Source organism: Podarcis melisellensis (genome assembly GCF_964234715.1).
Source record: "Podarcis melisellensis genome assembly, chromosome: 9".
Lineage (NCBI taxonomy): Eukaryota > Metazoa > Chordata > Lepidosauria > Squamata > Lacertidae > Podarcis > Podarcis melisellensis.
Genome location: NC_138541.1, coordinates 58950078 through 58963327, shown reverse-complemented (window position 1 = coordinate 58963327; position 13250 = coordinate 58950078). Strand labels below are relative to the sequence as shown.

At 43.4% G+C, this 13250-nt stretch overlaps 1 protein-coding gene and 1 long non-coding RNA gene across 19 annotated transcripts in view; one reads left to right on the top strand and one right to left on the bottom strand.

The window, feature by feature from the left end:
- The first annotated feature begins 1007 nt into the window (after nucleotides 1-1007).
- LOC309377424 lies at nucleotides 1008-4918 on the top strand. Of its 2 annotated transcripts, XR_014171555.1 has the most exons (4): nucleotides 1008-1628; nucleotides 3290-3418; nucleotides 3842-4021; nucleotides 4799-4918. It is a non-coding gene; the product is annotated as an uncharacterized lncRNA (long non-coding RNA). The 2 variants fall into 2 exon arrangements; XR_014171556.1 differs by lacking the exon at nucleotides 3290-3418 and having other exon boundaries at nucleotides 1558-1628.
- A 1801-nt stretch (nucleotides 4919-6719) lies between these two features.
- The window catches only part of ATP10D (ATPase phospholipid transporting 10D (putative)), a 61992-nt gene continuing 55461 nt past the window's right edge, over nucleotides 6720-13250 (bottom strand). For 16 of the 17 annotated variants that reach the window (XM_081924353.1, XM_081924346.1, XM_081924347.1 and 13 more), the window contains 3 exons: nucleotides 12233-12337; nucleotides 9900-10087; nucleotides 6720-7868 (listed from right to left, as the gene is read on the bottom strand). In XM_081924353.1, coding sequence (XP_081780479.1) covers nucleotides 7742-7868; nucleotides 9900-10087; nucleotides 12233-12337 — 420 coding nt within the window. In that variant the 3' untranslated portion in view covers nucleotides 6720-7741. The remainder of the gene's footprint in view (nucleotides 7869-9899; nucleotides 10088-12232; nucleotides 12338-13250) is intronic. The other variant, XR_014171510.1, reaches the window with a different exon arrangement.

The following is a 13250-nucleotide window of genomic DNA, read 5'->3' as shown; positions in this document are numbered from 1 at the left end:
CCCCAATTTTCACTCACTGCATAAAATACATGAGAATTCCTGTTCCCTGGCCCTGTTAGGTTTCCCCCCTACTTTACATGTGGTCATCCTGTGGTGCGCAGGCTTCATGCAGCCCTCAGCCAACTTTTGTGAATCCCTTTGGAATCTCCAGCTGATTCCTCCCTCCCTGTTGCTCAGCTTTTAGCCCTAGGGATAGCTTCTCAACCTTCCTAGCACTGATAAGCGAGGCAGCAGGAGGGGCATGATAGGATCTCCTGATGCCTGCACAGAGAGATGGGGACGGGGAGGAGGAAAAGTGTCTTGGGGAAGGGGCTCACCCAGGCCTCACCCACACCCACCGCCTGCATGCAGCCTCCCAATTCACAGACCACCATTGCATTTGACCCTCAGAGGCAAAAGGGTTGCCTGCTCATCTTCTAGGCCCTCTCTTATTAGCTCTGCATTGTCTTTGCCATTCTTTGAGGGACTGTGTGCTAGGGCTCATATCATATTTCTCCTGAAAACAGTACTCTCATTTTACTCTCATTTTCCCCACAACATTCCACGTAGAGAAAATATATTTCTATTATTTTATACATGGTATTTTTATACTGCTTCCCCCCTCCTATGTATGCTTATGCAAATATTTGTATGTGGTGTGGGTTTTAAGGAACCAGATGTCATCCGAAGTGTGGTTTTTAAAGTACCAGATGTCTCCAGATGTGTGGTTGTACAGAGACAATCAAATGTATCCAACAATTGTGAGAAAGGAGCCTTTGATGAGATTCGTACTCCCAATGTTGTTTTACTGCCGCTAGGAAAGCAGCATATGTAACCAATGTCATGTAAGCGAAATGATTTGTTTTAATTTAAACCCAAAGTGAGCAAAAATGCACATATTTATTTTTTCAAAATAAATTCTGTGAACAAAAATCGTTTCAGCTCCCCTTCTCCCTTCACAATAGCGTATCAGATTGAATAGAAGTTCTGAGCCATTTTCTTGGAGCGCAGATCAACTGGAATCTCTCATATCACTGAAAGAAAAGGAGTGAGTTTGTTAACTTAATACCCACTGAGTTGTTGGGGCCTTGATGCAGTAATAACATATGGGATCTATTAAGATATGGTATTCTTTTTGTAATGGAGAGATATGTCGTAGACTGGCCAAGTCATGTAAAGGAATCTTATTTAGATCTTATTAGCAGAACACCTGGGAGTCTCAGGGGCTCCATTTCAAATATTTAGGAGCATCATGCCACTATAAACAAATTAATAGTGTAGATAAAGTAATATAGAATAATTACTAATAATACAGTAATAAAGCAAATACTAAAGTATATATCTGGATAGGCTTGTTTAAATAATATACGTTTTAGCAGGCTTCTAAAACAGTATAATGTGAATGCTTATCTAATGGTCAATAGGTAAAGCTGTTGCATAGCTTACCTCTGTTGCATAGCTTACCTCTGTTGTAAAGGACATTGTGAACTCCAACACACATCGGCTCCAGCCAGCATGGAGAATGATCAGCGATGATGGGAGTTTTAGACCAACATCTTGAAGACCAACATCTTAAACGAAGAACAACACTGATGTGCATTGTTGACAAATAAATGGATGGAGTGATGAATACTGGACAATTTCAGAAGGTAAGACTTTAATTAACCTGGCCTTTGTATCAATTGCCTGGCTCATTGTAGAAGACCATGTGAAATCTCATTTTCACCATGCAATAGTCATGAATGCACCCCAAGTCTATTTCCTTGCTGTGTCCATAGCTAATTTCATTCAATAATTTCAGCAGCAGAAAAAGTTAAAATAAGAAGGTTGTCACTCTATACAGGTGCATAACCACAGCACATTAATTAAAGACTTGCTGTGAAATGAGTTACACAAATGCAGAATTTCTCAGTTACTTTAACATATATTAGGATGTACCATTTTGTGGCGTGCTGGAAATAACATCACTGGGCATAATGGTTAAAAGATTTACATTTAAATCCAAAACTATTGTGATCATAGAAACTGCTGTTGACTACATAGTTCTCCAAAAAATGAGGAAATGGGCAAAAGTTTGCATAATCAATGCATTGTTACGGGAGTCTTTCACAAATGGTGCCCGCTGGGTGCTTTAGACTGCAACCTCCACCAGCCCCAGCCAACATGAGTTGTGGTCCACAGCATCTGGAGGGCACCAGGTTGAGGGAGGCTGTTTTAGAACATGGCCAGCACCTATGGTACAGGTAAATAGTGATATCAAAGATGAATGTATGCCAGGCCAGGGGTACTCAAATCTTTTGAGTGACCACGTTATGCAACAATTCTTTTTTATCATCTTTTAACTAATGAATTAGTAGAGTTCCTCCAGGTCAGCAAGGTTGGAGCTTTATCAGTGAAGCAGCCCAGAATGAGAGTTTATTTAGGAGCTGGCAGTTCCAACTTTTCCTGACTCTCACAGACCAACCCTAAATCCAGGAAAGTCTGTCACGTACCGTATTTTTCGCTCCATAGGGTGCACCGGACCATAGGGCACACCTAGTTTTAAGGGGGGGAAAGAAAGAAAAAAAATTCCAGCTTCGTTTTTAGCCGCGGGGCTGGGGCGGGAGAAGCCCGAGCTTCCCCCGACCCCAGCCCCCAAAACAAGTCTAGGAGCGGCGGCAAGATTGCCGCCGGTCCCGGAGCTTGCGGGGCTGGAGACGGGGGAAGCCCAAGCTTCCCCCGACCCCAGCCCCCAGCACAGGCAGCTATCCGCAAGCCTTCCGAGCGCAGTGGGAGCTCCCGCCAGGTTCCGAAGGCTTGCAGATAGCTGCCTGAAGCCTGGAGAGCGAGAGGAGTCGGTGCGCACCGACCCCTCTCGCTCTCCAGGCTTCAGCGAAAGCCTGCATTTGCTCCGTAGGACGCACACACATTCCCCCTTCATTTTTGGAGGGGGGAAAGTGTGTCCTATAGAGCGAAAAATACGGTACTTCTCAGTAGCGTGCAACTAGCCTGGCACCTCAGTGGTAGCTCTGAAGCTTTTGTGCGGCTCGCTGTCTCCTCTGCTCCTGTGGCAGTTAAGAACAGAACTGGCCAGGAACCCAGGCAGCTGATATAGGGACCTCTAGCCCCAAGCCAGGGCTGTACCAATCTGATTGCTCTTCAAGGTCATTGATGAGGTGAAAAAACTTTCTTGCAAATTAAGAGATCACTATTCATTAAAAAAAAGCATTGCAGAGCTGAGCAGTATTATGCAGGACTATTTTTGGAGGCATTTCCTGAAATGTTTTTTTCCTGTGGTGCTTTCCCTCATTTTTCACTCATTTCCTAACAGGCTGAAAGGGCAGATGAAGCAATCACCTTTCAATATGTGCTTTGCAGTCAAGCAACCACAACTTCATAGTACCTTAGCCTGTAGAAAATTGATTAAAGTGCTTCAGTAGCTGCTAAAATGCTTAAAGTTGTAAGTATAGTGGGGGTTAAGTGTTATTTAAGAAAAATCCCAATGAATCAATGATGGGGATATAATTGCAAATTGCAATTGCAATTGCTTTTTGGCTAGTAATGTTCTTCCAGTCACCCCCTCAAATGTGGAGCTGAAACATATAGGGCACTTAATATTTTTCTAACAAATGGGCAGTCCTGAAGCATGTGGGTAGACCGGACCACATACATACCTTCCATGGATGCATCAAAGACCTTGATAGAGTATATCCCATTCTGATGTTTATATAGCAAGTAATCTTGTGAATTGGGATACTCCTGTGCTACTAAGGTAACATGGAGCTGTACATACGTGCTAGATTTTTTTTGCCATAAGTGACTTTATGAAGATTTATCATTCACCTATAAATGACCTGAACCAAAGTTTGTTGTTCACATGCAGGACTGCCAATAGCCTTGGATGTCTGCTGGGACCACTATTGATTCCTACCCTGCCCTGGGTTTCCTTTCGCCTGTGACTCCAGTTTGAAGAATGGTGCGACAGCCAACTTGCAGATCTTCCATGCTCCAGACTGGTGCTATGTCACTGTTGGAAATAAACAGTACTGCTTACTGCTGCCAGGTAAGTCCACAGGACTGGCGGGCATTGATGTAGGAAGGGGCTCACCAGAAAATTACTTTGCCAAGGACCTTCTCAAACCTGAGGCAGCCTTTCTCAGGTTACAATGCTGTGGTCACTTACCTGGGAGTCAGCTCCACTGAACTTAATTGGGAGTTTACTGTAAATCCTACTGAAAGCAGTAAGACGGGTTAGTTGCGAGTGAAAAATGCAGAGCTTTTTCCGGATGGAACTCACCGGAACTCAATTCCGGCACCTCTTAGATGGGCGCCATTGCCATTATGCCATTATAAGTGAATGAGTGAGTTCCAGCACCTCTTTTTCTAGAAAAATAGCCTGGACAAATGTTTTGGTGAGATGCAGGAATGACAATTTCGATGAACACCAAATGGTCCTCAAGCTTCAGTTTGCGAGTGTTATTCAGAGACCTCACAGTGTTTGGTTACAGACTTAGGAAGGAAAGTTAAACATAGCCCCGCAACACCCTGCCTGCCGCAGTTTAAAGTTTGTCTCATGTAATTTATTCATTTTGCAAACATAAAATGAGAATACTAAAATGGAGCTCAATGTTTAGCGATTTATTGTCAGCGGCTGCAGTTTCTGTATGGCTCAAACAGGCAACAATAAACTTTCAAAAACAGGCAATTCTCCCTCCCTCCCCAAGAAGGCGTGCTAAATTCCCCAAATCAAGCTCCCACTGTGGACTTGGGTAACAATACAATACTGGATTTTGTTCCTATAATTTGTTTTATAGAAAACATCTGGCTTTCCCCCCCTCAGGTCCCTCTTTTGTTGTTATTTTTGCACTAAAAAGGAACAGAAAATGGTAAAGGGGTTGATGCATTCTTCTTTAGCATGTGCGGTCCAGCAAGATAAAAGGAATATAAAAAAATAAGATTGGCACATCTAGGAAAGCAGGACTTGGCTCCAGTTCAGGTTAGTCCAAAATCACGTTATCAACTTAAAAAACTGCGACCAGTTTGTTTGTTGCTTGAGTAGCATGTAGAAGGGTTGCCCAAATCAAGTACACACTTCCTTCTTTTGCCAGTGGTGAATGATGAATGGTGCTCATGTATGAAGTAATCATATGATTCAGGCTCCATGACTTAAAATAGATTGCTTACTTGTGTCTTTTGAATGGTGGTCTGTGCAGTCACAATCACAGGATCTGCATCTGTGCACAGAAACTTCTAGAGCAGGGGTCGGAAAAGATTCTGTGGCTTGGGCTAGTTTACGGTCCAGCAGACATCGTGGTGGGTCGGAGTGTGTGCGCATGCCTGCACAAACACTATTTCCGGCACGGAGGAGGCATCCGCAGCTTCCCATTGGCTGCAGAAGCTTCCTGCAGCCAATGGGAAGCCAGTCAGTGTCGCAGAAGGCGGTCCCCGAGCGGGCAGTGGGGGTCCACGGGCTGGTTAAACGACCCCCCATGGGCCGCTTGTGGCCCATGGGTCTTATGATGCCGACCCCTGTTCTAGAGCTTCAGCCGGGGAACTGGCACTCACTTTTCCTTCCAAGAATGGAAAGATGCCCATGAGGCAGGCATCTTCCACTGCTGTTAGGCAAGAGGGGCACCAGCAGCATGGAAGGATGCAGTGCAGTGCTTTGTGTGGTTACTCAAAAATAGGTTGGACTGAATCCCATGGGACTTATTCCATGCCGTGCACTGTAAATAAGCCTTAAAACAGGGGTGGGGAACCTCTTGTCCTGCAAGCCAAATTTGGCCTCCCCATTGGGTCGGCAATGTCACTTTGGCCAAGCCACATACACCAGTCTTGCACAGCAGCTAAGGGCAGGACTTGGCTGAAAAGGGCCTTTTGACACTCAACTGATAGTTGAGCATTTAGTGCTGGGCTGTGGCATGTGTCAATCACATGCCACTATGGCATCAGATGATTGACAGGGCCCACCTGCCTGCCGAAGTTGGCAAGGGGAAGTGGGCAGGAGATAAAGATCTGGCCCATGGGGCCAAAAAGTTCCTACCCCTGCCTTAAAAAATGTGACACATGATTAGAAACCACTACTTTCAATATTTGGTGTTTATAGATCTGCCCATGCATTGTGGAGAGCTTAGCAGAAAGAGCATGTTTCAACTGGACACAGTGACACAAAATTAGGTCATGATAACCTGGAGTCATTATCCTGCAAAATACAGTTGCATATTGAATAGAGATTACTATTTGTTATGGCAAGGCAATCTTGAATGCCAGCTGGAAGAAACCGGTATTTTAACTCAGATGGGGGTGCTAAGTGGGTACAGCTGCAGATAACAGCAATTATAGTTAAAATCAGGCTACCCTCCCCAAAAGGTCTGAGCTACAGGTAAAGCTGTGCCAGAATGGTTCACATGTGGACTAAATGGAAGGTCTTTCTCTTAACATAAAGGATATGATGCAGAAAGGTCTTAAGGAAATTTGTGCAGTAAATCTTGTTTAGAAGTGTTTTTGATTACCTATGCAGTGCTTTCATCCTCTCAGGGATTTCCTCAGAACCTTGGTAAATTAATTCAGAATATGTTCAGTTTAGCTGTGTCCCTAGCAGAGTACTGAACCAACAGAATCACCCCACCCCCAAATCCTAAACATTTTGACATCAGTTTTTTATGGAACCTTCTTTTAAGCAAGGGTAGTGAAAAGTCTGTTATCTGAAAACACCAATCTGTTTGCAGAGGGAAAGAAAGGAGGAGCCGCACCACACACCGTTTACAGTACAAATATTCATTTCTGAAAGAACAAATTTAACAGTATTCCTTCCATAAAGAAATAAAAGCACAGACAGTTTCTCACATTCACATAATCATCATATATACAAAAATGCTGTGCTTGTGTAGAAATGTCTTTCCTGCATCCTCAGCTAGTTTATTCTCCAGAGAAGTGGCTCCTATCATCTATGAATCTTGCTTCCACGAAGAGTTACAAATACTGCTTTATTATGAAAGTGATTTAGGTTTTGCACAGCTGTTTTCAGAGGGAACTACTGTGCAACTTGTTAGACAGAACTGCTCTAACACTGACTGCCCCAGAACCAAACATTATAATAACAGTAGAAAGAATAAAGTCAAAATTCAGTAATCCCAAAACCTCCTTGCCTGGCCAGGCTTAAATATCTCTTCCCATGCTATCAAGGCTCATATGAAATGATTTATCCATCGTGGAACAAGGGGCAGCATTTCTTTGTTTGCTTATATCTTGAACAAATTATTCTAAGTACTTTTTTGCCTATAAAAAAAACACAAGCAGTGGGGTGGTGGCTGAATTTCATATAAAAAGAAGAAAAGTCATGTGAGAAAGATCATTTAAATGTACCACCCTTCCTCTTTTGGACATTAAAGCATAAATAACACTCTATTTTTGGCAGAGCGTTTTAAAACCTCCTATATGCCCTAGGCAGAATCCGAATCAGCCTTATTCACGAGAGAAATATCAGTGTGGTCCTCTTCAGAAGTCTAACCCTCCAACTTAAGAATCACTAGCTCCATATGTGATGGAATAGAATTCCTTTGAGGGGCTTAAACATTTCAGTGCCCTCACAACTCAGCCTGCTGCCATTTTCAGATGTGCCTTGGGTGCCTGTTCAGACTGTCTCCAACATTATGACAAAATGACACTAGATGTATTGGCAACAGCAACAAACCACACCACTTGATGTTGTTTTCTTTTGCTGAGTCTTCAGAATTAGCAGACCCAGAATCCCCATTTGTCCCTTGGTGATCAATTCTACCCCTCACGATGGGGCTACACTTGCACTGCGCAGCAGACTCTTCCGTCCTGTAAGGACCCGACCTTCCAAGTTCTTGGCCTTTAGCAGTGGAGTTGGAAATGCTGTGGCCTGGATCACCCTGAACAAATACCTACAGTATAAGGAAGGATTCAAATAAGCTGTGTAGGCATGGATTAAAGTTGGTTTGAGGCAAAGGGCATTATTCTCAACAGTGTGCTCTTATTAACCAGGTGGTAATAAAGCTCCTTCCCTCCCTCCCACTTTATCTCAACCAATTAGGGAAAGGATTTGGGTTACCCAAAAAAATTACTTAAGTTTGTCCTAACAAATGTATCACACTGAAACCAATGCCGAACTGAATGTTGGAGAATGGTTTAAGGATTATGGATGTAGGTAAAGTTTATATTCTAACTCAGGCATCCCCAACCTTCGGCCTTCCAGATGTTTTGGACTACAATTCCCATCATCCCTGACCACTGGTCCTGCTAGCTAGGGATCATGGGAGTTGTAGGCCAAAACATCTGGAGGGCCGCAGGTTGGGGATGCCTGTTCTAACTCTAGCCAAAAAGAAGCTCATGTTGGCAACAGCAACACAGAGATCCTATGATAGGGTTGCTATATTTCAGAAAGGTTGTTGAGCTTTTTTGGATGTTACTGAGCTATTTTTAAGGGAAATCGCCAAAAATGACACTGCCGGTGTGGGTTGCCATACATTCAGATTTTCCTGGACGTTTCAGCAATTTCTGTCTGGACACTGCTTCCAACTGCAGTATTCTGTATATGTCCTGGAAATTCCGGACATATGGCAACCCTGATTACAATGGCACTGTGCTGTTACAGTGGTCTTGGGCATGGGGAAGCCCGTGTTCAAACCTCAAATCAGCTCTGAATCTCAACAGTGGCATTTAGCCACCTCCACTGCCTCACAGACCTGCTATGACAATAGATCACTTCTTCAAGTTCTTTAGAGGAACTGCGGGATACAAATGTAATATAATAGAAAACCAGCAGGACAAAATCCCAATTACCCCCAGACTCCTCCTGACTTAAGTGTTCAGAGCCCAAGGTGGCAAAATCTGGATATTGACTGAAACTGCCCTGAACTCAATATTCAGCTTTTAAGGAGATGTCTGAACTAATGTTACACACTATTCAACCATTTTGACCAGAAACTTGAAAAAAGTGTGTGTGGGTGTGGTCCCTTTATAAAATTTAGTTCTTAGAATCCAAACTACAAAGATACTAAAAAATTGATGGGAAAGTGCTGTTATTTATTACCCTGGATAGTTTGGCCAATAATTCCAGAGTCCAGGGTATTCTGTATTGGAGACACTAACCTATTTCCCAATGAGGTGATAAAATGTCTGGGTAGTACTGCTTTAGCCTACAAGTGGAGGTCATGCAGCAGAATGTTTCCCCAAGGGAGGAAGACATTTCTCCCTTGGGGAAAACAAGCCTATCAAAAGGCAGGATGGGCTAGAACTATTCTTCTTAACATCTACTTTCCTATATGGAATGATTTTGGGGAGGTCAGGTTGGGATAATTCCATTATGTGAGCACCCACTTGGAGTCTGAAGTGGTACAGTCCAGACCACGCGTTTACCACCCCAATGAGACTTAGACCTAAAGTGAAGAATGACCTCTTTTTGCTTGATTCAGCATAGCTTTTCTACAATGGTCAATAAATCTTTAGTACAGTGGTGCCTCGCAAGACGAAATTAATCTGTTCCGTGAGGCTCTTCGTATAGCGGTTTTTTCGTCTTGCGAAGCAAGCCCATTGACAGCTTAGCGGATTAGCGCTATTAGTGGTTTAGCGGCTTTTAGCGATCAGCTAAAATTCGTTTTGCGAAGCACCTCCAAAACGGAAAACCCTTTCGTCTAGCGGGTTTTCCGTCTTGCAAGGCGTTCGTCTTGCGGGGCACCACTGTACTGCTAAGGTTTTTTTTTTTTAGTGAACAAGTAAAAATGTAAAGCGTGAATGTTACATGTGTTGTCCAACATGTGTTTGTATCATATTCAGCAGATGGACAGAATTAGCTGCAGCTCCCTACTGACTTTACGTACAGGTTTGTTGCTCTGTCACATGTGACAGAAGAATCACAGCATGAACAATGAATTTCTATCTACACCACAATGCTGGGTTCCAAACCAATAAAATACCTTGGAAGAAGAGCCAAAAGAGTTGCAAGTATGCACACCAGATAAAACCTTGGAGTAGACAAATGTTTCTGAATTATCCAATATGGATTGGCTGGTGGGTTGCAGAGGATGCAGGTAGCTCCAAAAGTCCCAATAATGCTGAAGAACAGGAAGACGCTACCAGCTAGAACAGAGAAGTGTGCCACATTCTGAAATTAAAAAACAACAACACACACCACAGAAGAACAAACGGAGTGAGACAGAATCTGCTTCCATTTCTGAAGAACTGAAAGGCAGTGGTACGAGCACAGAGAATCACATATTCATTCACCATTCCATACTAGCATTGTTTCCATGGTTCTTAGCCCCTAATGTTTAAGGGTGGGCTCAGGTAACTGTGCTACAGGACAGCTGCTTGAAAGGTCACTGTGTGGCACCTGTTAACTGGGGAAGCAGTTGTCTGAAGACTCTACCCATGCAGTTAAGCTGAGGGTTAACCCCCCTTGCTTCTCCAGATTTCCAAGTGGTCATGGGTGGATGGGCTTCATGTGAACAAAGGCTGCAAGCAGTTTCTTCTGATTTGAGGAAGGTCCCATATAGTACCCATCAAAGGTAAGTTCCCACCTGTTACATGGCCAGGCCCAACGGGGTGGGGGAGGCATGCTGCTCACTGAGGTCCAGTGCCGAGGGCCTTCTGGCGGTATTATTATTAGTGGCAGCTCATTCTCTGCTAAGACAGAAAGGGTGGTTTCATTGCTCTTGCTGTGGCCACCCAGGTCAGAGGCACAGAAGGCATTGAAGCCATTCATTGGCCTTTTCTTCATAGTGCTGGCTGGCCTACAGTGCCCTGACAGAAGCCAAGACCCAGGAGATGCCACAGCCCTTTGCTGCTGCCTTGGCCCAGCAGCACCCTTAGATTAAGGGAGGCTGAGGATGTTCCAAGGATGTTCCCCTCATCTTCACCCACTGGGATTACTTCCTTCTTAACCCTACCTCACTGTGTTGGGATTCACAAGGGGGAAAGGTCTCAAAGAGAGGCACTAGAAATAAGTTCAGCAGGCTTGCTAATGTGGGAAATAATCTTGCAGGACCCCCCCCCCCCAATTTCATGCTTTATTAGGTAAGCAAAGGGTTAAGATACAGGGCATTTCCCTTTAAATTCCTAGAAAGGGCAGTCTGGAAAGTCATATCCCCTGCTTGCCCTGGCAGGAAAATAATCCTTGCTACCTCCTCCCTTCTCAGTGTTCAGTCTCCTTTTCTGCAGTAATAAGAGGCAGCTATTCAGCCACCCCAGTTTCTGCCTCTCTCCTCTGCTGCCATTTAAAAACAATGATTTTAGTTAATTTGGGCAAGAATTTCTGTTACAAAAAGCACTCCCCTTGTTATGACATCATTACTAATACTCTCTAAAGCAGGTGTGGGTGGGAAACCTCTGACACTCTTGCTGAACAACAACAACTCCCATCATCCCTGCCCATTCTTGCAGAGGCCGATGTGAGCTATAGCAACATCTGAAGGGCCAAAGATTCCCCACACTTGCTCTAAAGGTAGGAATATGTACATCTTCATGACTACGGTGGTACCTCAGGTTAAGTACTTAATTCGTTCCGGAGGTCCGTACTTAACCTGAAACTGTTCTTAACCTGAAGCACCACTTTAACTAATGGGGCCTCCTGCTGCCGCTGGAGCACTATTTCTGTTCTCATCCTGAAGCAAAGTTCTTAACCTGAAGCATTATTTCTGGGTTAGCGGAGTGTGTAACCTGAAGCGTATGTAACCCGAGCTACCACTGTAAATTTAGAGAGAAACATGGAGAGTGGAAACTTTTCCCTTCAAACTCTTCTCCCACCAAGGTTCCTGCAGGAGCTTTGCTTCACGTTTTGTGAAAGCAAGTGAAGGCCTCTCCCTCGCCTGGCACTAACTACCCTAACTGATTGTGTTCAGCTTTCACCCTGAACTCATGTGAAGGGAACTCACCCACAAATGTTAAAGAATGGACCCTATGGGGTGAGGTGCAAGACAGCTCATGTCCTCAATACTGGCATAAAGGAAGGAAAACACTTTTGGTAAGAGTTGGCCCGATTCTCACGTTAGTTTTGGACATGGCAACATCATTCTAAGATGATTTTTATTGTGTCCATTTAACATGTCAAATGCTATGCACTCACACGGTTAGAATGGGTATCTATCTCATCAACTACTGAAGGCTGCTGTGGTGCTGAAAATACCACCCCATACTTTGTGCGGGCACATTTAAGCATCAACATCCACCATGTGACGAGATTATAAATGTTAACTTGACCCTGTCCAAGAGCAATTTGCAAAGTGAACCTTAGAATGAACAACGTACTCACCAAAGATTTGCTTTCAATCACGAGGTGTAATAATATTGTAAAAAACATGGAGGTGTTAATAGGACTCCCAAAAGAATAGAGGTCTATATCAGAGCCACTGTAGGTCTGCAAAGGAACAATTATTTCAAGTTTATGTATTCTGTGATTGTATTCCCCCTTTTTTCCTTAAGATTTCTTTAAAGCTTTTTCATGAGACAATAAGATAAAAGAAACTAATCTAAATAACAAAAACAAAGAAGGAAAGAGAAAAGAAAACACAAGAGTCTTCTCTTAAATGTAGCTCTTAATCCCTGTCATCAACAGAAAATGATGGACCTTCCCAGCTCTCACCTGGGAGCTTTCCTTCCTTCTCCCAGTCTTTCAGCCTGGGAGATCTTCACTTCCCTGCCTCTCACTCAGGGTCCTGCCACCAACTATACACCACCTTCATATGTGTGTGTAATCCTTGGACCCCAATAATGGCTCAGAGCAGAGGACACAAAAGGGGGGGGGAAAGAAAGAAAAAAGAAAAGAAAAGAAGAATGAAAAATAAATAAAAGGACTCCTGATTTTACATCTGCCCACTACATTAAAGGAAAATATATTTGTAACATTTGCCCTAGGATGGCATCCAACTGTTCTGCTTTCTGTTAAAATTTTCCCAATCTTCAGACTCAAATGTGTGAAATTTGTTCATTTTTTCTTTTCACACAAGAAGTTCAAAAGGGATTTTCTATTAGTAATAAATATCTGTAATGATTTTTCTCCAATCAAACATAACAACTTTGTCTTCCACAACCAGTCCCCCATATTAAACAATAATAAATCTTTCCATCTCTGTCCATGTTACGAGTCTCTCCACGGTGATCATATATTGAGATATTATTCCATAGTTCTTTTCTTGTTACGTATCCATTAATTTGCACCCAGTTCTGTATCTCCAGTTCCCGTTTCCTGTTGTGTTCCATCCTTATCTAAAAAAATTACCTCTTCCATTTACATTTCTTCTATTCTTTTCCCAAGGAAAGCACCAGAGTAC